At 38.5% G+C, this 25,718-nt stretch overlaps 1 protein-coding gene and 1 long non-coding RNA gene across 9 annotated transcripts in view; one reads left to right on the top strand and one right to left on the bottom strand.

The window, feature by feature from the left end:
* Window positions 1-2,477: 2,477 nt before the first annotated feature.
* LOC124171073 lies at window positions 2,478-9,225 on the bottom strand. Of its 8 annotated transcripts, none has more exons than XR_006867647.1 (6): window positions 8,428-9,216; window positions 7,299-7,499; window positions 7,020-7,212; window positions 4,987-5,183; window positions 4,607-4,847; window positions 2,478-2,544 (listed from the first exon to the last, which is right to left on the bottom strand). It is a non-coding gene; the product is annotated as an uncharacterized LOC124171073 (long non-coding RNA). The 8 variants fall into 8 exon arrangements; XR_006867648.1 differs by lacking the exon at window positions 2,478-2,544 and adding an exon at window positions 3,386-3,535 and having other exon boundaries at window positions 8,428-9,217; XR_006867650.1 differs by lacking the exon at window positions 2,478-2,544 and having other exon boundaries at window positions 4,157-4,847; window positions 8,428-8,491; window positions 8,894-9,225.
* Window positions 9,226-12,369: 3,144 nt separating this feature from the next.
* The window catches only part of LOC124170566, a 58,435-nt gene continuing 45,086 nt past the window's right edge, over window positions 12,370-25,718 (top strand). Inside the window, exons 1-4 of the mRNA XM_046549364.1 lie at window positions 12,370-12,485; window positions 15,143-15,242; window positions 15,377-15,636; window positions 19,447-19,687. Of these exons, the coding sequence (XP_046405320.1) occupies window positions 15,239-15,242; window positions 15,377-15,636; window positions 19,447-19,687 (505 nt within the window). The 5' untranslated portion in view covers window positions 12,370-12,485; window positions 15,143-15,238. The remainder of the gene's footprint in view (window positions 12,486-15,142; window positions 15,243-15,376; window positions 15,637-19,446; window positions 19,688-25,718) is intronic.

Genomic DNA, 25,718 nt, shown 5'->3' with positions numbered 1-25,718 from the left:
GGTCTCGAAAAAGATATTGGAAAAAGCATTCAAATGGAGGATAATAATTCTGAACTATTGGTCTCTGCTTGAAGATTATGACTACACTAGAGTGAATTGTGGAGGTAAAGAAAAGTGTTACATAAGCTGGAGCTAAGGAAGACTAATGCAGAGGAGCTGAATATGATATAGGAGTAAAGGAAACTAGAAAATTTAAAGGAGGAAGTTTAAGTGGACTAGATCTCTTGGGATTAGTGTGAAAACAGCCACACTGATTTGGCACACAAACCACTTAGCTGCATTGGCCGAGATGCAACTTTAAAAAATAGAAACTTTGAAAAACTAGCAAAAACTTGCTGTAGTTAAGGCCATTCCATGATTTAGATCTCCGAATTCTTCCAATCTTAATAATTAAAATAGATCTTCTAATGTAGTCTGGTATCGAGGAAAAAGTGAAAACCTAGCTCACTGACAATATTCACATTTCGACAGAGACATAACAGGTGAATAGCAGCTAAAGCCTGCTGTGAGCTACTGAAATTTCTATAGCTCCTACAACAACACCTACTTCAAAACATCTTAGTTAGCTAGAGCTACTAGAAAATAGTAGCTTCTGTAGTACTGTGCAACTACCATCCCTGTTGAATAAGTTATCCCATTCTTAAGTTCTACAGGTGTTATACATCGAACTTTTATAGAGCATGAGATCCTTTTCAACCATGTTTTTGATAATTATACCTCCCATATGCAGAACAAAAATTGTTTTCAAATGTTTGAATTACTTGGTAGTGGAATCTGCATCTGAAAATAATACATAACAATACTATTTTCTCTACCTTTAGCATGGAAGGGTGAACCTTGTATTACAAGATGTTTAATAATTATTTAAATTTACTTTATATGAGCTCCCTTAACAGGAGCAACTTGCGAAAAAAGTATCCAGACCAAAATTATTCCTCCTTGCCCAAACCTATATAAAGCCGATGTCCCACGGTCAAATTTGCGTCAAAATATTTTGATCAAAATTTGATGCAACTGACGCGCACCCTGTCCCACGGTCAAAATTTTGTCCAACTGGCTTTTGGTCCTATCGTTTGTACAAATCACCGATTTGTACAAATGGATAGGACAGGTTCTAAATTTTCATCCAATTGGATGAAACCAACCAATCACAGGGCCTTTGACAAAAAAGCATCGCCAAGCGCTGGCACACAGGCCAAATACGTTAAACTTATTTATCGTCTGCATGAGTATTTTAATTAATAATTATGTATATTTATGGACACGAAAATAAACTTTGTTGTATTCCACACAGTATGCATTAAAAACCCAACCGGTTTCCACCTTTTCAGGTCGTTATCTTAATCGTAAACCTCTAGATAAGGACCTGAAAAGATCGAAACCGGTTGAGTTTTTTCATTAGTATTGTATGGAATACTAAAAGGTTTAGTTTTAAATTTATAATATCACCATACCACGAAGTGAATTCACAAAACATTATTTCAAATATATATATACGTTCGTGATCGTATATTTCATCGCCTGGTGTGGCCGTAAAGGTAAATATGAGCAAAAATTTGTCTTAGTGATAGGCGATGGAAGCTCTCAAATAGGAAATCCGTAATAAACAGTTGATCTCAAATAGAAAGAAAGCGATCTTTAGAATCGCAATACCAGGAGGGATGTTTTGGAAATAATAAAAGATTTACTTAAGGTATCGAGGCCGAATTTTACGCTTTATGGAAGGCATACAATGCGAGCGAGCAGCTGGAGAAATGACTAGTATGAACTGACGATTGTACCTGTGAAACACTACAGTTGCCCGTTTCTATTACTATGATTATAGGATAAGGACCTTATTTTAGAAACTGCTAGATTAGGAGAGAAAAATGTGATTTAAATGCACGCTTACAGCACTATTCATAACATCTCCTCAACCACAATGTCCATCATTTATTAATAACATTTTCCTCGCGGGAATAAACTGCCTCACGTTTGTATCCTGGCGTTTTATTCTGCCCTCAACCTTGCTGATAAGGGACATGAAAATATCCTGACTTGTCGTCAATTATTATCGATAATAAACGGGAACATCGGCGACCAACTCCTTCTCCAACATGTTTAACATGCTTATTCCAACGCTTTCATACCCCTTTTCCAGCCAAGGCCAAGTTCAGCATTCCTTCTGTTTTCTTTTTTTCGCATCTTTAATGTTCAAGAGGCCTGTTCAAACAATTTCGCCTGCTTAAAAAGAAAGAATCCTCCACCTCCACAAGTTTCCTAGTTGTTTACATAAATATCGTCTTTCGTTTGTTTTTGATCAAAATGAGATGCATCGTGGGACACCCCCAGTCCAGTTGTATCAAAATATTTGCATCAAAATTTTTGGACAAAAATTTTGATCAAAATATTTTGACGCAAATTTGACCGTGGGACATCGGCTTTATAATCAAACGAATACTTACACCTCTCTCTCATGCCTTGCTTTAGCATGTTCCAGCCAACTCTTCACTGTAACTTCCACACTAGAATTGGTGGCTGTATCGTCCTGGTTCAGTGCAACATCTGTAAAGAATGAAGACAAATAAGTATACAGACAATTATAAGAAGACAGACATACAAACTTATAAATAGAGATAGGAACTAAATAAAAATACAGATAAGCTATTTTTATTCAACTCCACTACATGAAAGCTATAGTCAGTAAATGCCTCCAGGTAAATATATCAGGTTCACGATACTCTACACCAAAATGTGTACCGATGGCTGTACGAAAAGATGCACAAGTTCTATTTTCTGGGTATAAGATTTCATGCAGCAGTTTGAGCAAATAAATGAACCATGAAACATAGCCGTAAGGTTTGTTTACACAATATATCACTCACAATTAGACCTTGTTTAGATTCATCCCGAGTTTCTTACAGTCGTCCTATAGTTTCCACTAAATTAAATGCATGGATGACTAATAGCACAGTTACTTAGTTTGTAGTTAAATTAGTTTATAGTTTAGTAGGTTAGTAAAGTTTGGGAGAAAAAATATATTAAACGCTATAAACCCAGCCAGCACAGAACAGGACGTTGCCCCTTAAATTACGGCAACTTTCCATCAACGATAAAGAAACGGCTGAATACGTTGCTACAAACATGACGGCAACGAGGCAGCAACGAAGTGGCAAAAATGCCGTTAAATGTCGCCAACGATAAAGCAACAGTTTCTTTTCGGTGACGTCACAGACACAAGGGACACCTACCGGCACTTTCGAGAACTAACTGGGCAGCATCGCGACTGTGGCGCCATCTAGCGGGATTATTTGATACCACGTTGATACTGCTACCATGGCGGGGTATTCCAATAAATTCAAATAATAGATAGGTCTGGGTTTAATAGAGAAATCAATCATTGACAGAATTTTGAAAATAAACTTTTATTTTCGCTGCAAACATTAAAATCCATTAGATATTCAAGCAAACGGTATTAAGAGGTCACAACAGCAATGATATCAAAAGCACCTAACACACCACAGAGCAACTGATTTTGTAATCAGAGCAGCCCCACCTGGCGAAATGACAGTTGTAAAAAACAATGAGCTACAGGGTAGTTCATAACCGAAAATGGAAAGAAATAGGTCTCCATCAATACAAAACAAAATATAATGCTAACCAAAAGATAGCATGATCATTTTCAAGTGGAAATTATAGAATTACAGCAATATTTATGTTAAAGCCTCAAGCACAATAGATCCCCCACGAGGAACAGTACGAAAAATATCAATCTCACACATGACTCCAATATCAAAATAGGAGAATAAACAAATTATAGTTTTACATCATTAATTACATAGTAAGGGTTGAGGTCTTAACAGAAACTTGCATTCAATTTTTTGGAGTCTAGATTTAATTTACTTTCAAATTTTCTGTTGCAGCAGATCCTAACAGGCAGGGGATTGTTTTGTAAAGTTATATTTGACATAACATATTGAAGTCTTATTCCGAACACGGAGGCATGAAATGCAATAGCAACACCAGTGTGCACTATTTAATGTGGCCTCTCATTTTAGTGGTCAACTACTTAATTACCATGGAACACAGCCATTTCATACAAGGACATACACATTCAAGGTTGTGGTGACAGGGAACATTAGCATGTGGTAATTAGGAAATGTTATTTTTAAAGAAGTTTTCTTCATACAATGTACACATTCAGTTGTTCACTGCCATAGCAAGCACGATGCCCTATTATTAAATTGCTGTGTTCTATGACAATAAGGAAGCTGATCACCACAAGCTAACACACCCTAGCGTTCCTGCAGCATTTTATGCCTCCATATATGGAATAAGACGTAAGCTTCACCACTCCATGGAGCTGTTTAAGGGTAGGGCATTCTATAGCATTTGAGCTAGGTTCACAGGAAAGAAATGAAGTAAAATTAATTTATTTCAGCTATACGAAAGGCTATTCAACCAAACTTGGACCTATTCCTAGCAGCATTTGGCATTTTGAAAAATCATAAAAAATAGGGCATTTAAGAAGGTGAAGAAACATTCCTTCTCCCTTGTCAGGCAAAAATCAAGGAGCATTAATGACATAGCTGTGTCTGTCGTAACAGTGATCAGTCGCTGACCTCACCTTATCCCACAATCATGTTATGAGACTACAAACAAAACTGCCTTTCCACACTGACAGGTTCTGAGATAGGCAAATTGAAAGAATCATGTTTCTTCGAGATCCCCTTTGAGTTGCCTTTCAGAACACTTTCTCGTTTCTTATTCCCTTTCTCTGCTCTGTATTTTGAGGCCTGGGATCATTCCCTGATGCTTCTTTTCACACTGATAGTATCAAATCAGGCTTATTTTGGCTTTTACACTCCCTGAAAGGTAATCATAATTGGATTAGATATTATGCTGAATATGAAATATGAACATATGCTGAAAAGCTCTTTTCATTCAACTGTATTCCAAGATAAGGGAAGAGTAAATCAAAAGCACCAATGATTAAAAAATACTTACCAAATGAGACATTTATAATGGAGCTAAAATGCACTTCTTGTTTTCTGAGTGTCCCTTCAAACAGAAAGACACAGCTAACTCATTCTATGTTAGGGTAGAACACTTGTTTTTTACTTTTGTTAAGCCCAGTCCTCATTTGATTGTTCTGACTGCTCTTAAACATGATGTTCGAAGATCTTTCCTTCATGAAATAAAATCTGAAAAATGAGATGACCAGATAATTAATTATCTATGGTAATTGCTGAGAACCATTGAACATAGTGGCACAGCATTTTTAATTTCTAAGTACATCCCAGAGTTATCATAAAATTAAATATCAACAAGGAGGTGATGATGGTACCATAACTTAAGTTTAAGACTCAAAGTGATAATCTATACAAAGTACCATGAGCATATTAACACTTAGGAGGCTATGAAGTCAAACAGTTGACAATGTAAATGAAATACCAACCAAATACTCCTCTTTCAGGTTCTTTCCCAGCAAACAATAGCAGTGAAGATTTCTCATGATTTGCACTGGATAAGGTCCTTCAGATCTCATTCAAACGTTTCGACAAGCAACTTACCCATCGTCTTCAGGGATTCAAGAACCAAACGATTTAGGAATCCAACCTTGGATTCCAGAATCCCTGGAGACGATTGGTGAGTTGCTTGCGGAAACATTGGAAGGAGATATAACTAATAACTTCAGGCTTTACTTTGTGAAACCTCTCCATATTGGAATTAAGGAAATAAAACTTTGTAAGGTTCACTGATTGTTTAATTAAGGGCACGACCCGGGTTTCGTAACTTAGTTACATCGTCAGGTGACTAAACCTGCATGCATCATACATTTATACCCAAAGTACACAAGTGACTGTGAGGACATCTGTCGGAAAGGAAAAAGGACTAGTTGGGAAGCGGGGGTGAGGGTTAAACACGGACTGAAATAGGGAAAAAGGGGGGGGAAGGGAGAAGGGGCAGCCTTGGTTTGGGCCGAGGGTTTTTTACCAGCCAGGGGAGGGCGGGGTTAAAGTGGGTGAGGAGACGAGAAGAAGAAGGAGAGCTAAAGAAGGTGGCGGTGTTAGGGAAGAAGAAAGGGTTAGCAGTCTCTCAAAAAAACTCTCAAAACACTGCTGCCCAATTGCAAAGATCGTTTCCCACCAGAAAGAAGAAGTGGAATTTACTGCCTGAAGTGCGACGATTGTGACATGAGATACATCGGCAGAACGGAGAGAAGTGTTAGCATCAGAGTGAGTGAGCATCGCAACTGCTTCAAAAAGAAGAAAGATCAATCAAACTTCGCCAATCATTTATTAGAAGGTAAACACAATAGTGATTTTAAGCCGGATATCCTACATTCAGAAAGAAACAGGAGGAGACTCGATGCCCTGGAAACGTTGGAGATTATACAACATTTAAAGAACAAAACCCCCCTCGCCAACGAACAAGTGCTCCCCTCCCACTCCCCTCTCTTTTTCATCCCCATAAATGATCTCCTACAGTGACATAAATATTCAAGTGCCTATCCACATGTGTGCCGTCAAAATTTCCAAGAACAAATACTAAGCAGTGCCTTTACCAAAATTCCCCCAGTGACCCATGTCCTTCCACAGCCGGACTCAACGACCTTCCATAGGCTATTGTCATTTAGAAAACTCAATGTACCCTGCTAACCCTCTCTTCTTCCCCAACACCGCCACCTTCTTTAGCTCTTGTCTCCTCACCCACTTTAACCCCGCCCTCCCCTGGCTGGTAAAAAACCCTCGTCCCAAACCAAGGCTGCCCCTTCTCCCTTCCCCCCCCTTTTTCCCTATTTCAGTCCGTGTTTAACCCTCACCCCCGCTTCCCAACTAGTCCTTTTTCCTTTCCGACAGATGTCCTCACAGTCACTTGTGTACTTTGGGTATAAATGTATGATGCATGCAGGTTTAGTCACCTGACGATGTAACTAAGTTACGAAACCCGGGTCGTGCCCTTAATTAAACAATCAGTGAACCTAACAAAGTTTTATTTCCTTAATTCCAATTGGAAGGAGAAATGGAGGACCTTACCTGGTGCAAATCCTGAGAAATCTTCCCCGATACCTCTGACCTCATTGGGTGCACCAAGTGCTAACAATTGGACTTCACTGATTCTTCAGAAATAACACTCCAATTCTATAGAAAAGTTTAAGGCTCCTTCACTCCAACATTGTTTGAGGAATCTTTAAGTGCAACCTTTCCTTCTTAGGAGGCACTCATGCAACTGAAAACAGAATAGATAAGCTTTACACTTACATTTGCACATGATAAAGCACTCAAAAAAGCAAATTCTTATATGCAAACATTTACCAGGTGATGGTGGTTTCAGTATTCTGTCATCATCAGTCTCCATAGATGAAGAATTACTTACATCAGGATACTTTCAATTCTTTTTTGTCCTTTTCCTTTCCCAGTATTTTTTGATTTCAGTGACTAAAATGCCTCCATGTCTGTTCTCCGTCTTCACAAGTAGCCATCTCTGTTCAATAGCGACAGCTGCCACTACAGTCTCTGGAAGATGATTATTATAAAATGCCACCATTAGCCACACATTTCAAAGCATGAAGTCAATGTCAAAATTAACTAAAATAAAAATATTTAATACTTGGCTTAGAGAACTAGTTTAACATGTACAACCAAGTCAGTGCTCTCACACACACACACCATGAAACAACCCCTTTGAAAAATTTAAAAGGCACCCTGACTTGCAAGTCAAAGATGTTAACCCTCCCTTTAATCAAAACAAATGCTCACAAATATTGTTGCAAACTCACCAAATGGAGGCATGCAGAACTTCACGCCCAAGATACCCCATTCCTCACTGAGTCGAGAGCCATTTTATGACCTGTTACACTGAAGACCAGTTATAGCCTAGGGTAATATTCAATAATCTTATCTCCATCCAATTTTACCCATGACTATGCAAAAGCCTGCACTGTGAGGCCAGTAAATTTTTTTATGTGGAAGAAATATTAACACTTGCCAAGGCATCCCGAAAAAAAGAGGAAAAAAAATCATGACTATGAGGCGTTCACTCTTCAGTTACTTAAAAACATGAGATCATAAAATTCCATTGAAAGTAAAGTTAATTATTGTATATGAAGACTAGTTAATAGTGATGCATTAAATGATTGCACACTCCAGTAATTGAGGAAATATCTCTGCGATTATGCTAAATTTTACTGCTCAACTCAATATTTCAAGAGTGTTTGGTAGGGGGTGAGTTCTCACCAACGTGCAGTACTGAACGTTGCACTCCATTGAATGAAAAACTTAAGCGTTCCATCTTGCACCCACAAACTCGCAGTATGAGCACCCACCAGACATACATCGATCCATACTATAGAAACACAACAGAACTAACTCAATGGTAATGAAAACTTAAGTGTACTGTTAATGAATTTCATAATGAACGACGGTAAACAGAGTCTAGACTTACCTTTCACGAATCCTGGCGGAATACGGTGGTTGAACCCTCGAAGAGGCTTCTAACTTGCACTGCCCTAGCCAAAGCCAAAAAAACTTGTAACCACTGAACACTTTTTCTCACTAAGAACACGATTTAACAAGAGTTAAAATCACTCGCGAAAACTTAAGTTAGTGAAAATTACAAACGAAAATTCACGTCAGTGAAAATTAGGAATACAATAAGGTCAGAGTACGACGGGTGAACATGATAATCGGATATGAAGGTGAAATGAAATGAAAAGTGAAAATGGAGAAGCTGAAACCACGTTAAGTTTGACGGATGAAGTAAATGAACAATTTAAGTAAAATTAAAGTTCTTGAAAAAATCTATTTACTAAAGGTTTGGTGAACGAAAACCGTCCCTCGACCATTCAAAAAGGAGAAAAGCATCACGACGAACACAAAGCATGAATTCACATATCAACAAAGCTATGTACCAAAGTTACTATGGCTACCGGCAACGGCGGATAACGGGTTCTTCCCAAAGTGCATTTCGCATTGCGCGCACGATGGTTTCGCATGGCCTCGCTGTCGTGAGCAGACGATATGATCGAGCGTAAAATTTCATGCGAAGGAGGAAATCGTAATGGTACAGCCTTTAATTATCAATGGTATGTTAGTAATTTCACTTCGCCGATAATAAATATCCAGAGAATCGTCAACCTTGAGAGACGCTTATTATATTATCTCAATCTTTTTCCATCGCCACCGAGTGACTTGGAGACATATTAATTTATAAATCCACAAAATAGTCGAATAAATACCACTTATCCCATAAAACACATTATGCAAAGTTAATTGCGTAAGTCGTGAAACCTTTTATTTCTAGCAGATCGTTAATTAGAGCGAATGCATTCACATAAAATAGGATATGAAGCAGCCGTCCAAACTGAGCAACTTCACGGCAACGCGTTGCCGTCATGTTGATATCATCCACGGCGCAACGTCAAAGGATAAACTGTTGCCGCTTCGTTGTCTTGGACGTTTACATAAACGTCGGCGAGTGTGCTGGCTGGGAAGTTACGTCGGCATTGTAATTTTTTAATCCCTAAGCCTTATCTTTACTGACATAATAGATCATTTATTTATTTAGGACCTAAAATTTTTAATTATTAACCTAGTTCCATCAAACAGATAAAGAGTATAAAAACTTTTTGTAAAAAGGCTAAACATTGGTGGTTATCCTATCATAACATTAATGTTCTTTTTCGATGCGTGCGTGAATATACATATCGAAAGAAATTACACGGTGTAGTCCGATTTCAAAGAATTAATAATTTACGTGAAACCTATTAATCATACATGCGTGTTGCAAAATCCCCCGGTTACACGTAAGTACAATTCCTAGTTATATTTATTGCCAAGAACCCTACTTGATTTGATTTAGGAACGGAACCAAACGGACCGTTTGGAATTTCAACAAATTCAGCCGTAGCCTACGTTATCAAAACAACAGGTTCTATTTTATACGCTAGCACTTACATTATTTCCTATACGTTCTCGCGTACAGAGACTATAGTACAAGAACTTCCACTTTCAATTATATCATGTAAACAAGGACCAAAAGCGAAAATTTCACCATGAACAACGGAAAAAGACGCTACCTTTAGTTGCCAAGTAACGGTTTTACCAAGACGGTCATGTTGTTCCAAGCAGAGCCATATTTTTCCTCGAGATGTTACAGGCTGAGTTATAAGAAATATAAGGAGCATGCGGAAACACTATACTGCCGCCAGTGAACGCCAAGAAAAAATTATTTAGATGTCACATCAAACTTACTTGGAATTCAGCTGCGTCTTCGTAACCGCCAAACCACCATGAAACCATGCTGTCTCCGGTGTTCCGTTCCGGTTCCTCTGTTGGAAAGGAGGAACGGAGGAATTTGGAGAACACCTTCCTGTATCGCGGAGTAGCGGTAGATTCAAAATTCGTTCGCCACCAAAAAAAACTAGAATTTCAATATAAAGTAAAGGTACGGCAGTACTTACCTTCTATTGCCTATCCTTAAATTGGACAATCACAATGTCTAATCTGGGAATGAGGCCATCGATGCCGTGATAATTTTAGGAGAATTCTTACCATTAAAAATTAAAATAAATTTAAAGCGATATGTTTCATTAAAATACTTTCCAATCAATCGCCTCTGAGATTTTTTAATCCCTAGAGAGTAAATATTAATTAATCAATAAGTTGAAAGAGTTCATTTAACCTGTAGGAATGGAATGTCCCCGAGACGGCTACGCGACGTCCGCAGGACATTGGTACATAATATAAAATTTCAGTAAAAATCGATAAATTCCATTATTCCTGTTGTTAATTTTTGTAAAAGTTGCTAAATTTGTTTAAATTTAAGTAATTTTTATAATCATGAAAGAGTACGGGTTTATTGTTCATCCAACGCTTCTCAATCGTACAACATGCGGAAATTTTTAATTTTTTGAAAGTTGCTAAAATTGTTGCTAAATTTGTTTAAACTTTAAAAATTGTTATAAATAATGTAGAGAGTCATAAGTTCGTTCAATTGTTGTTGTTTAACCCGTAAGGCATGTAGAAATTTTTAACGCTCGTAAATGTTACTTAAATTGTTGCTAACTTTGTTTAAACTTAATTAATTGTTATAAACAATGTAAAACTTAAAAATAGCGTACATTTGTTGTTCTTAAACTATAGAAGCGGTAAAAATGTCAAATTTTTTTTTTTCGTTAAATAGTTTATAATTTCCTCCCAGAGTCCACACTCCAACAAGAGGATTACACTTGGTTACCTAAAATAATCCTCAAAATAACTCTTCCTCCACGAAAAATTTCCTCTTCCTCGATCGGGAGGAAGTATTCTGGCTTCAGAAACGAGAGAGAGTTTTTTTTCTTTCTCCCTTCTCCTATACTCCCTACTCGGAGGAGGATCTCGAGACTTTCTCTCGGAGTTCCTCCTTGAGGAGGTGAGTGTTTTAAGAGGAAACCAAAACTTCCAAACCCTGCATAATGGGACACTAGCTGGACGTCCGCTGGACATCCGATCGAGATAGGACAGTGTGCGGACAGATGGCCAGGACAGCCGGCGGATGTCCTCTGGCTGTCCTGAAAATCCGCGGACACTGAGAGGACGCGACGGACACGCAGCGGACGTCCTCTGGCAACGATGTGCTGTGTGGGAAGATATGCGACGGTTAATATATATGCTCATAACAACTGTATGATATGGATTTTGAGCACAATGCCGAAGCCAAAAAATTAATGATGAAATAGAAGAAAAATTCCATGTGCGTATAATTCTCATTGTTCTGTTTCATAACCGTAATTACGACCATCAAATAAATTGATATTAATTATTTTAAAAATTTCCTGGTAATCATTTTCACGATAATCCAATTTTTATAATATCAATATTTCACATATTATGGTAAAATTAAATCCTACTTACCCAAGCTCAAATTTAAGAATATTTCAAATGTCTTCAAACTAGCAAGTTCAGTTCCTTCATTCAAAATGTGCTGACAAGCAGGCCGGTACACGGGATTGCGCAATCTGGCGTACGTGCGAAGGCGCAATCAAAATTGCGTCGTGCAAAGCGGTGAATTGCTTGAACACATGCGTGGATGCGAGACGGCAAAATAGCCCATGTTCTAATTTCGTTCATGCATTCGCGCAATTTTACGCCATTTTATAAATAAATGCAGCTCTAACCTGCGCAATTCCGTGCCCCGTGTAAAATGGCCTTAGAAAGGCCGTGTGGATTTAAGGCAATTAATTAAGAATTCAAGCCATTTTTTACGCTTAAATATTCTCTTTTATCCATACTATTCTCATATGTAATAACTGATTTAAAATTTATACGTTATTTAAACGGTTTAGAATCCCCGCAATCTATCATGGGCGAATCATTGAATCGAAATAACTCGATGTATCGTTTTAACCGCTATCGATAGGTTAACGCATTCCTAACGCTATTCATTTGTTAATGTTTGTGTACCTAAGTATACAACCATCAAAGAAGGATAACTATATTAATTTCCTTAGTCTTAGTGATAAGGTAAGTCGATGTAATGGCGTCGTTGGTTACCTTTTTAGCATAACCAAGGAGGGCATGTGTTGTGTTATTTCGTTTCCGCCCTAGTATGTGTCATCTTCCCTGGGGATGAATGAAGGAATTGATGGTGTTTAACCTCCTTCCAAAGCAGTATTACACGATTATAGTCTTATTATTCTGTTTGAACACATCCGTATTCGCTAAAACTGCTGTTTCTGAAAACATTAGGGCAGTTGGAGAACAGGCCGACTGTCAGTTTAGTCACTTTTGAAGTGATATTAAGCATTATTCAAGTTGTCTATTTGGATTATTAATGTAGGTAACTAGTTTACGGAGTTAACAGAACGAGATTAAGCTTACTTTTTGGATGCATTTTGTGGTTGCCCATACTGTAAAATTATCTTTCCATTCTTCCTTTATGAACCTGGTGAATATCTATTGTTATGTTCTTTGTCATTGGAGATGTTTTCAGAATTCACGAGTAATAAGTTAATATCTTGTAAGGAAGTTCTAACTAAAAGACTGTGTAAGTGAATGCCGTGACTGTGGAGTAGAATCAATACAGGCATGGTGAATAATTTTTGCCTTGAATTCATTTCAGCTTGCAAGTCTAGAGCCTGAATTATGTTCCCATTTTTCATTAAAAAGTTCAGAGATAGTATTGCGAGCAGGAATCATTGCCTGTTTATCCAGCATCCATTTGATACTTGTGATCGTCATGTTTTCCTCCCCTGGATATTTCCATGAAATCTCTACCGACCATCAGTGCCCAAAGCTAACATGTATTTTGTTGCTACCTCTTAATAGATCTCTTCGAATCCAATGTTTTGAAATTATGGCCCCAATCGCAACACTATTTCCTGTGCAATATTTTAAATTGTGGCAGTGTCTAGATGTTACTCAAGTGATCCCTTGACTTGTTCATTATAAGTAATTATATGGCTTAGACTTAGATGCTTTTGCTTATATCATCTTTTACTGTCGCCTCATTTTTGCTCTTATTAACTTTTTTGCATGGAAGTGTAGAATATAACGCAAATTGATGGCACCAATTATTATTATGTTTCAAAATTAATATATATTAAAAATAATGTAATGTAAATGACAAGTATTCATCAACAACTTAAGTACTGGTGCTACTTCTCTGCTCAATGTTGTTGGGATTATATAAGATCCTGAGAAACTGCCTTTTGTCAGGATCTAATTAGATTCTACCAATTGTTTTAATGAGTTCTACCACTCAGTATGGCCATAGTGATATCTTAAAAAATTAATTTGGTGAGGTATTACTAGAAATAAGTTGGCCTTACTGAATTGTAGGACATATCCTAGGATCATAGGTTTTCATGAAACATCAAAGTCACATTCAGAGCGATATTACTCAATGCTGGGTTGTATTTATTTTAAGGTTATATATTGTCTTATTTCTTTTCAGTGATTTGAAGATACTTGTTGTTTCCAATAACCTGGCCATTTGTCAGTACAAAATTTTTAGCTTTACATTGTTAAAATAATTTTTTATGCCAATTTTTTGTTTGTATTTTCATTGAGTTTTTAATGTTTTCATCATATTTTATTCACTTTAGAGATATGTCTTTACTCTGAAGTGTAATTGCGGAAATCTTTAAGCTTTGTTAAATATGTATGAATCGTTTTTTTATAAAACCACACGCTGATTGTGTATGAAAGCAGAAAGATTTCCAGGAGGCTTTTGTACCATTTGGTGCAGAAGTCTTTTCTGCATCTAAAATTCCCAAGCTATGTACCATTTACAGAATGTTTTTTGTTGAACGCAGTAATGCTACCATTCTAAGTACCATATTCTGGAAATTTAAGAAGCTAAAACTGAATTGATGGGAGTATGCTGCCTGGAATGGTAAAGGAAGTAGTGCCACTCGCAAATTTTTCTCATTTACCTATTACCAGATAAATAAAGGCAAGTGCTGACTACATGCCATACAGTTTGGAATGACCCTTGTTATAGTTAATGGATTTATCAAGAGGCATATGCTTCATATAAGATGTGCATGGATTTCAGATTCCTTTTTGGCTCACCATTGACTTTCTTAATGGGGTACATTTAGTCATATTATGATGTGATTTCTGCTGTTTATAAATCCTGAAGCTATGAAGTAGTTGAAGTACATTTCCTCAAAATCATTGTATTACTAAACCTGTAATTCGCAATGTATGAATTAATAATATTTTCAATATCCAAGATTATCAATATTAAAATTTCTTATTTTTATTCATTTTAAAATAGGAGATTAATGATTTTGGACAGCATATAGTTGCAGTCCTAATAATTTTAATTTGATAATTAAGATTTTAAGGCCTCATTTAGCACCTGTAAGAGCTGCTGTATGCTGTGCCGCCCTGCACTTTTGTTCTTGAAGTTTGGCATTGATGTGATTGGTTGTGATTCAGCAGAACATGATCTCCTAGTATTGAGTTTGAAACGAACTCTTATAATATGTCTTCAGTGTGTAGGTGACACAATATAGATTTTTATTATTTGTACATGTCATCAAAATGTGATCGTTTTATGATTTAGCTTTTTTGGGATGGTAAACATTTTTATTTCATATATTCTAATAGTTTTTAAATCCGTTTATATTATCATTTTTATTTTTTTTTATTTTATTTGTGTATGATTTCAGATGGCTGAGGTATTTTCATCATGTCTGCAGGCATTCACATGATCTCATTATTATTTTTGTGTACATTTTGGTCCTTATGAATTTGGACCACCAGAAATGGGTTAGTATGTGTGATAAAAGATTTGTTTCACTTGGTGAAGGAATGAGTGCATAAGATTTCATACAGTGTTTATTTTTACTTGTAAATTCATCCAGATAGTAGTTCTTCATGAAATATTTACTTTTTTATAATAGAGACAGACCTTAGTGAGGCTGCTAGTCATGGAAAAAATAATATTGCAACCTTGGAGGCTCGGAAGAAGGTCCTTGAGGCTGCTCTACAAGGAAAAACTGAGGAGCTACGGCGGTTGTGTGTGGCAGAGGCAGAGCTGACTGGGGAACTTCCACCAGAAACGCCTGTTGGCCCTGGAGAGGAGCCGCCACTTTTTCGGAGACGGGTCCACACTGCGTTTACTCTTCCAAATAACCTCATTGAGAAAATTCCTTGCACACAGGTGTGTTTACTCCTATAAGATTGATTGAGATAAGTGTAGTGGTCGTTGTACCTTGGCATCCCTCTATGTCCATTCTTTTTGTGGTGGCTCTCATGCAACGAATTAGTTGGGACCGGAAAAATAATGACTTTGCAGTAGGGGGTTTCATGGTAGGGGTAGGGGAGTGTGATGTGCTGTTTGCATTATCACAGGGGTGACCTAGTGTTCCATGTGCTTCCCAATGCATGTCTAGTAATTTTTTTTAAATTTTGGTTTATTCACCATTAAAACCTTTCCTAAAGTGATGATGAACAATGTTTATTATTTATCATCAAATATCATGGCTCTGGAGAACATAAGTATTATCAGAAATTGATCCTTTATGCACAATGGTTGAGCCCTGATTGGTTGTGTGTCAGAGGAGGTAGGCCTTTCAGGTGAGTCATGAGTGGAGTATTTTATTAACGAAAGCTTGTATAGGTACCAAGGTGGCAAGATGAGGTGGTAAGGCATTGTTACCCTTGGTCACTGGATGTCTTGACGTTAGGGGATTCCTCAAACATTCTTTCCACAATGATGAGGGTAGAATGGGGACTCCAGGGAAATGTGTGATTGTCTACTTTGGAGGGGAGGCAATACAGTTGCCAGGGAAGTAGAGGTGCCATTGGCTCCTCTCCATTTCCTGTGATGAGGTGGCCTCTTTGGAAGGATCAAAGTGGAGCGAGGAGATCATTAAGGGAGACAGTTGGAAATGGGGAGGGAATTGGAGGATGAAGGGGAGGGCAATGGCAGTTGGAGTTTGGAGGCTAATTGTCGTTGCAAACCACAGAATACTGGTTTTGAGCCTCATTTCCGTGCCCCCAAAGCCCAAGTATCCATCTGCAGGAATGCTATTTATGTGGTGATATAGTGTTAGGCAGAGTTAGCTGAAGGTTTGGCTGTAGATTCTGCCCATTGTAGTTTGGTTTTTGGGTCTGAGGCTTTTTGGCATCCTTGGCTTGTGTGTCCTTAGCTTGAAGTCCTTTGCCAGAGTCCGAAGGCTAAAGTCCATGAAAGGAATACATATGTCTAAGGAGGGTAATCTTCCAAGAAAATGTTGGTTGGGGGCTTTAAAAATGCTGCACTCCTAAGTTTTTAGGTGGTGGAAGTAGTGCATTGATTGTAGAGCAGATTGTGAGAGGAGCCGCTTATGTTCAGGATGGATCTTAATTGTTGAGCATTTTTTTTACAAACAAACAATGGCAATGTCAGTTGCTCCTACTGTAGACTACCATAGGTCTTTCTGTGATTGTTACTGGCCACTGGGTCCCTCATGTTAAGAAATGTCCCTCTGTGAGCAATTGTAGGTTCTAACTGTAGGTGTATTAAGAATGAAAAGTAAACTTTAAAATTGAATCAGTCGATGCTTTTTAAGCAGTGTTCATCAAGTACCTCTTGGCAAAGGTGCAGTTACAAGAATCATCTTAATCAGGAAACTTTGATTAATGAATTGTGGAAGGAAGCAAACTCCACGAAAAATCTGTTTCAGTTATAACAATAATATTATATATAAAATATTAATTTTCCACACGCTGTCTACGAGATGAATTTTCACCAACTGGTTGGCCATAAGTGGCCTGTTAGTTGAGCAGGGGAGGTTTCATCTTTTGGATGAAAATTTTGGCTCAGAATTCAAAACAAGAGTGGGGGTGGTGAAGACACAAACAATATGGCAAATGAGGCCTCATGATTAGAAATGAGACCTCAGCCTCTGCTTTCTGGGGGGAGGGGTTAGTCCACCAAAACCACACTGAAGTGCAAAATTCACCATATGCCTCTTAGTGGTTCTGCTGCAGAAAAATGTAGATTGTATACATATATGTATGCAGATACATTACAAGAGAGAAATTGAGTTCAAAATATAATCAGTCAATCCTTTAAAAGCATGCCATTTCATGTTGATGCGAAGGCTTTTGCCGTGCGGTGATAATGAAGGCTGCATTTTCAGGGTTTCACCACGTCATCATTCTAGTAGAGACAACAATCTCTCCTGAATTCCAGCAGGCATCTTCAAGTTAGAGTGTTTGATGCCATGTTTTGGCCATCCTTATATAGGCAGCCCAGCCCGGTGGTGTGCCTTGTTGCTGATTGGTTGTATCAGAGTTAGTCTCCAACCAATATGGTGAGGATAGGAGATTAAGACACTCTTCCACAGGTTCTGTAGTTGGTGGCTGTTCGTTTGATTGAAGTTATGAGGATGTTAACATATTTCAGTTGGATAATCGTGGGAAAATATCAGGATACTCTGGCAATAACTTTTGTCTCTTCTAAGTTGTTGTTGTGCCCTGGTTCAGACCAAGCATGCTCGGCCACAGCTGAGGGATGGAAGTGCTTATTTTTCACCGATCTATCATGCTCTGGCATGCGATGCTTTACAGCTCTTCCAGTCTGCCCAATGTGAGACATTCCACAACTGCATTTAATCTTGTACACTCCTTTGTAGGCATGAGGAGAGATATGGTCCTTAAGAGTGGATAGAAGTTCTCCTGTCGTCACAATGCAGTGGAAGCGTGTGGTGTGAAATTTTCGGAGCAGTCTCACGATCTCTTCATTAGTGCCTGCCACGTAGGGGATTGTGGCATCACCTGCTGCCTTGGGTTTCTCCATTGTCAGTTGCAGTGTCTTATTCTCAAGTTGTCTTTCTGTCTTTGAGGTCCTATTTAAGACCATGTCACTATGATATCCATCCTTTGCCAAGGCCACAACAAAATGTCTTTTTTCTGTAGGAGGAGAGATCCAGTCAGTGATCGAGTATGCTTTGTGCAATTAAGTTGAGATTAGAGCTGAGATTCCTGAGTGGGGTGGTGTTGCGAAGAGACATGCAAGAAGCCGTTCATATGAGTCGCCTTTCAGTGAACTCTGTGGCCAAGCTTTCCATATCATTTCTTCATCCCCTATCTGTCTAGAAAGAGTAGGCTGCTGTTCTTTTCCACTTCCATGGTGACTTTAATGGAATCATGTTGGGAGCTGAGATGTCATAAATTTCTTCATTTCCTGTTCTCCATGTGGCCAGATGACGAATGTGTTGTCCATGTATCGAATCCAAAAGGCAGATTTCTTTTTGCATGAGCTCAGCACTGAATTCTTAAATTCCTCCATAAACAGGTTGGTGATCACAGGGGACAGTGGCGAGCCCATAGCAGCACCATCAATTTCTTTGTAGTATCTTCCATTCCACAAAAAGAATGAATGTCAGAGGTAATGGTCCACAAGCTTAGGGAAATCCTTCAGCAATCTGTTGTTGATAATCACAATCTTGATAGAGTCGCTAAAGGGAATGTTGGTAAAAAGAGACACAATGTCAAAGCTAGCTAGCTGATCTCCATCCTTCACAGTAATTCCTTGAAGAAGCTCAATGAAGAACGTTGAGTTCTTCACGAATGATGATGTATTCCCAGTAAAAGGTTGAAGTGCCTCAGACAGGTATTGAGCCAAGTTGTAGGTGGGGGCAGCTAGCCACATCTTACCACAACGTCTCATCCATCTCACACATCTCTACCATCATGCCATTTCATGTTTTTACTCGAACATGACCATTGTAATACATAGATATGTATGGAGGAGACAGAAATGACATTATCCTCTTTTGCTTCTATTATGATCTGATAATTCATTTCATTCTAAGGACTTCTACCTTAATTCCTTCTAAGGGCTGTTATATTGGACCCAACAGGGCATCATTGAAGCCTGTACTGATAATCCTGAAATTTAAAGACTGATTTATCCTGTTTAGTATTGACATTTATTCAATGCATCACGCAAGTGAATATGTACATTATCCATAACTTTCAGGATGAATCTCTGCTGGGTTTAGAATTGGAATATGAAATTCAGAGCCGTATCACTACAGCTGCTTTGCACTTGGCTAATGATTGTTCTGCTAAGAAGGCTGTTCGAAGACAACGGAGACTGATTCATCAGCAAAGTCAGAGGCGCTTGATGGAGCTTGAGGCTCGGTTGAATTTGGTTCAGCAAAATTCATCTCACAAGTCGCAGAAACCAAGGAAGAAACCTCGACCCCCATTGGATGCTGGTACGTCGTTCATACATTTATGCTTAATTTTTTTGTATTTCTCAATTTGTTTTTTCCCCATTGCTGAAGTTCTGTTTTATATAAAAAATATAATTCCTCTAACAATTTCCATTTTAGATAATGTGTTGTCTCAAGTTTGTTTTCAGGTATCTGATCAATGCATGAAATACAGTAGAATCCTGATTTAACGTTTTTCAGGGGGACAAAATTTAAAACAATAAATGCAGAAAAACACTAAATGAGGACCTGCCATTTTTTTCAGGTTTTAGGGTCTGTAATGATTGGAATGGCTTTTTATGAATAAAAAATATTATTTTAAGTAGCCACAAGATGCTGCATGCAGCAAAAAATTCATTGGTTAAGTGTTCTCTGCCCAATGAAGGTTGGATAATACTTTTCAGGAATCAGCTAAAAAATGGGTAGTAAAAATTAGTAATGAGAGGATGACAATTGTTTTAATGAAATATTTTAAGAAAATTATAATATACATCAACTTTAAAGCATTCCCACACGGAATATTATTATGGACATTAGTGATTCCATTTTTACGTATATTTCAGTGGTCTCGATGAAATTTTAAATTTTTTTCAGTAAAAGCGACATGTTGGTGATTATAGCATTTCTAATATAATAAGAAAAGGTGTACACCCATGTCTCATAGAGCGCAATTTCGATATAGCGCAAATTCGTTCCTCGGGGAAACACTGCAACGCAGTGTAGCCTAATCAAATATCTTAAACGCTCTCGTGATAAAACGTGAACTTGCGCTAAGTGCACACGAAATTTCTATCATTTTACGCATATTAATATTATTGCTTGCCTCAAATCTTCTTTTCTGTTTATGTATTAATCGAAATCCATTGCTGTGCAATGGCCAAAAGTATTACCCGTCATTGGGTCCAGATAGCCGGCCTACCGAAGTAATTTATCTCGTCTCCTTAACAGAATGAGTTAACATGGATCATTAATTAAGCGTGGGGCTAGTGGAAATGAGTTTTTTTTAAGCAATACTGGTTGAGACGTAATTTTTGCCGTCATAGGTTATCGGGCAATTGACTTCCAGGTAGAGGGTCTACGCTAAAGCCTTCAAGGTCATCGGTATTCACGGGGGAGAAATGGAGCGGTGGCCGAGTTGCGCATGAATAGCGTCAACATATAAGAGGGTCCGCTATAGAGTCTCAAACACAATAGCTTCGTTCCCTCCCAGCAGTCGTAGGCCCTCTGCGTCTCAAGAATACAGTTCAGCAGTAGAAGTTGATTTCGATAGAGCCATGCAGAGTAAAAACCAAGAGAAAATGGCAAAAATTGGAATGCAGGTAGAAAAATCAAGAATTTATCAAGAAAAACCATTAACCTAGAAGAGAAATTGATATAGGTCAATTGCTTTGAAAATGGAGAACGTCAAAGCGATATTGCGCAGAAGTTTAAACGCACGATGCCTTATTCTGAATAAAGATAAAGTTAAAACATCAGTGACCTCAGCCGCACCAACTTCAACCAAGCGGTCTACACATACGGAAAGTTCATAGTGAATCAGTACAAAAAGACGAGAGTGGTAATCGCTCCGAGACATTTAGTGAAAGCTCCAGTTGGTTCCAGAATTTAAACGGCAAGCAGGTATTTTCAGTGTGGCGATATCAGGTGAATCTGCAAGTGTTGATAGCGCAGTCACCACAACATTTTCTGATGAACTCCAAGCTGTGATTGAAAGTGGCTCCTTTCCCCCTCAACTAGTTTTTAGTGTTGACGAGACGATATTCTTTTGGAAAAGAATGCATTCTCGTTCATTCATTTTCAGGGAAGGAAAACCTGGGTCAGGTTTCAAGGCATTTAAAGACTGTTTCACGTAGCTGCTAGTGACTCGGAGGACTTCAAATTAAAATGATTTATCATTCATAAACTCCGCTAGCTATGAAATGGCATTCAAAGTAGCATTTGCCTGTCATTTCGATGAGCGACAAAAGGGCCTGGGTGACACAATAGTTGTTTTTAGACTGGTTTGAAAAATCGTCAACTGCCGGCAATGCATTACGAACCCCTGAGATAGCAGATGTTAGCCCACCCGCACGACAGGAGGGGATTTCAAAAGCATGTAAAAATTTTTTTTAATGTGAATAAAGGTCTTCAAATGCGTGCATACTATCTTTAAAGATGTTTTAAACTATAAACATTTCTATAAATAATGTTTTCTAAGGCTATTTATGGGAATATATATGTTTTAGAGGAAATTCAATGCCCAAGACCTATGCTACTAGGAACGCATCCCTATCTTCCCAATGTTAAAACGCTCTCGTATAACGCAAATTCGTATAGCGCAAAGACCCCAGGGAACGCATCCCTTGCGCTATACGAGACATGGGTGTAATTAGGTACTCGAAAAATCGTCATTGCATCTGTAAAGATGAGTGAAATTAAGGGACAGCAGAAGATCGCTAATCCCGAAATCTAATCTACCGAATATCTAGTAAAAGGGAGGTTTTCTGGAATTATACCGACTTAACGTTTTCTGTTGCCTCGGCGAAACGAGGGATTTATGAGCCTTTAAAAAGCCTCCTGTGCACACATTTTGGATTTCGAGGTCATCCAAAATAGGAGAATCTTATTTCTAGTATGCGTACAAGTCGATGCTAATTCAACTCGATGATAACACCAGATTCGTTGTCAAAAAGCCGCGGCCTCATGCAGGTCGAATAGAGCCGGGAGAAGTTGCTTACATGGCGCGCTGATCACCTTGACTCCGGCTCAACTTGTTTCTCGGCAGCTTTTAATAAAATTTGGTTGGACCTTGAATAACGATTAGCTACACTCTGTTAAGGGAAAAGGTTTAATCTTCAACAGAACTGGATTTCATCTGAAAAATTGTCAGTGCCTCTGAGTTTAGGTAATTTCGTCCGAGTTATGATGTCAAAGTCAACCACCTGCTGGATTTTCGTATTTTTCCGTGCTCATCTATTTTACCGTGATTATGCGGTGATTTTTTTCCAGCATGAGTGATTTAATTTGAGTCATGGACCGTGATAGTTCGCCAAAACTCCAATTGTCATTCTCTTATGATATCAATTAGAGCAAGATAAATATATTTGAACGAGCGTGATGCGCCCGCACCCAGCTTGCGAGTTGAAGGTCCTAGAGCTGCATTCGTGGAAGAAAGCAGTTGAAGAAGCGTTCCCCGGTAGATTCTATTGACTCTTGGTGAACTCCATGAGACTCTTCTTGTTGATGAGCAGAAATTCGAAGATTTGGATAATCATTGGCATGAACCGTCATGAAAAAATGTTAAATTGAGCAAAAAAAATCTTGTGCTGGAAAAATTTTTACGACCATGAAAGCGGAAACACTAAATACGGATAATTTTTACATTGTCCTAATAGGGAATGAATCGGGACCCAAAAAATAAATGCTAAATGCGGAAAAACGTTAAATGCGAAGACGTTAAATCCGGATCCGACTGTAGTTTGGAACAGGTCTAATAATTAAAAATTAGAATCTTTAAGGTAGTTGTCAAAACTTAGGACGAATTTTTTAATTGTATTTACTTGCCATTGTATGTACAATTTTGCATTAACTCACGATTGTGACAAACTGATCTAGCTGCACGTGCGATGCGGCTAGAGCTAAATAAATGGTCTGTCCGCGTGAAGGAAGAATGGGTGAAATGATGAACAGTTTTTGACTTCACAATGGATATAATTCAAACTTTGTTCAGACTGTGCCCAAAGTGCGAGTTCCTTTACGCCAAACCACATCCCATCGGCCAACTCCAAAGGTACTGAATTTGAAATTTCAGGAACACTTCAATTTTTCGAATGCTTGTATCTCTGAAAGTTAGTAAATCAAATGTTCATAAGAAGAGGAAATACTACAGTGGAACCCCGATGTATTGTTCCCGCATTCATCGTTCGCCGCTCCTGGTCCCAAATTAAGTTCCATAAAGACAATGTAATTTTTTCCCGCATCTATCGTTCCCCGAAGTATCATTTTCCCGCATTTATCGTTTGAAGATCGCGGTCCTGTCGTATAATTTTCCCGCATCTATCGTTTGACGAAAATGAGATCAAGTGTTTACAACGTGTTATTTATGGCTAATAACGACAGACACATAGTTTGAATCTTCCCCAGGAGATTGAAATACGATAGGGAGAAGCTGAGTTCCGTGGGATAGTTACATTAGCGCATTTCCCAAGATCCGGTATCCCCCTCCATTCAGCACTCGTCTCCCCCCGTCTGAAGCTTTCCTCTTCTCCGAAATAAAAAAGGTCCCAGCTCGAGCAGGAATCGTATTACGAAGACCTTAGCTTCGAAAGAAAATATCAAGTTACTCGAGGACAAAAGAAACCTTTTTCATGCCTCCCCCTTTCTTGACCGCTGACTCATTTAGCCGACTCGCTTCGAAGATCCCCACTTCTGAAGGTCAACTGCTGCATGAATCATCAATTAGCCCAAAAGGTGTCTAAATATTAATTTCGGCAATTGGTATTATACTTTTGTTAGATTGAGATATTAGTGATGTGCACGTAATCAAAAAAAGAATGATACTAAACACGACGTATTTCTAACGTTATTTAAGCATTTTAAGCAAGGAAATACAGTAGAACCTCGTTAAAGCGAGTACGGGCTATAGCGAGACCCCCGCTTTTACGAGAGATAGCCGATGCACCGTCAATTGACCCTATAATATGAGTGTTAAAAATTCGTTTTTACGAGGCCTTTTTGGTGTTGGCTCTCGCTATAGCGAGGGTTTCACCGCCGGAAAAACTTACGTCAAGACTCCTTAATCTCTGTAATTGCTAGCGATCTTTTAGAAATGAAGTTAATGGAGTGCTCAGTCTCAAATTTATGTGGTTAACTGTCGTTCGATAAATAAGTAGTTATTTTTGGTGAAAATATTGTGGCATTAGCATTTGCGAATGCTTGATCTTCTTTTGTTCCTCGGGCGGCAGAAAGCAGACGGCAGCATACCCGCACGTCCGTGAGTTGCGTGAATAGGAAGCATTTGATGGAACACACCATGGCCAAAAAAAAACACCAAAGACGTCTAAGCGATTAAATAAAAATAAAGGAGTATTATGAGGTATGTTGGCTATTATTTGCACCACCTCCGGTAAAGCGACAATTCGCTATAGCGAGTGTTTATTGGTGCACCGTGGGGTGTCGTTTTATCGAGGTTGCACTGTAGTTGGAATAGATTTAGATGGTGATTTCTGGCGAATATCGATATCCTCGCAGCTGATGGTGAGCTTCACGGCTGTTGATGCGGATTTATGCAGGCACACGGCCAGATTTTTCTGCAACGACGCAGCGAGTTGGCGACATGACAATATCAAATGTCAAAGACGGGCTCTGATTGGCTCGCTAGCCGCGGCATTAGCACAGCGTCAAACTGTGAAGGCACCCTGGGCACCATGACATTTTTCATGCTATGATAAAGTACTGCCATCTCCAGGTCCCTCGCAATATGAATAATGATAATTACCTGTGAAATTAGGAATCACCAAAGAAAACAAAAACATGGTGAAAGGGATGAATTTTAATTATTAGAGCAGTGTTAGGCTTTGTTTTATTTTATACAATGACAAATATATATTCAAACAGTAACACATCTCCCTCTCCCACTGTCTTCATCTTCCTCCCATTCTCCTCCCACTGATAATGGCACCAAACAAAAGAAGAATGCAAAATGGGAGCGCACGGAGCCTACTCAAGGCCATAAATCACATGAATGCTTGGATGTACCTGGCGTTACGTGTTGTAGATCTGACACACATCTTGTATTTTCTGTTTAATAAACAGATAATACAAAGCATAATAGTTAATGCTTGCTCAGCGGTGCATTGCCCTTGAGAAATATCTGTCGTAAAACCGAGCGCACCCAGTGGAAGGAACTTTTTGACCTTGCAAAATCAGATTTTTTTCACATGTAAAGCATAGGCCATGTGGCAGTACAGAGACTATCACTCCCAAAAGCGGGATTCTTGTAAAAAGCCGTATTTGCAAAACCAGGCTTCCACTGTAACAAAGTAGTGTCCAGTGC

The sequence above is a fragment of the Ischnura elegans genome, chromosome X, assembly GCF_921293095.1.
Source record: "Ischnura elegans chromosome X, ioIscEleg1.1, whole genome shotgun sequence".
NCBI classification, from domain to species: Eukaryota; Metazoa; Arthropoda; class Insecta; order Odonata; family Coenagrionidae; genus Ischnura; species Ischnura elegans.
The sequence above is the reverse complement of the archived record's forward strand: the minus strand, read 5'-3'. Positions and strand labels throughout refer to the sequence as shown.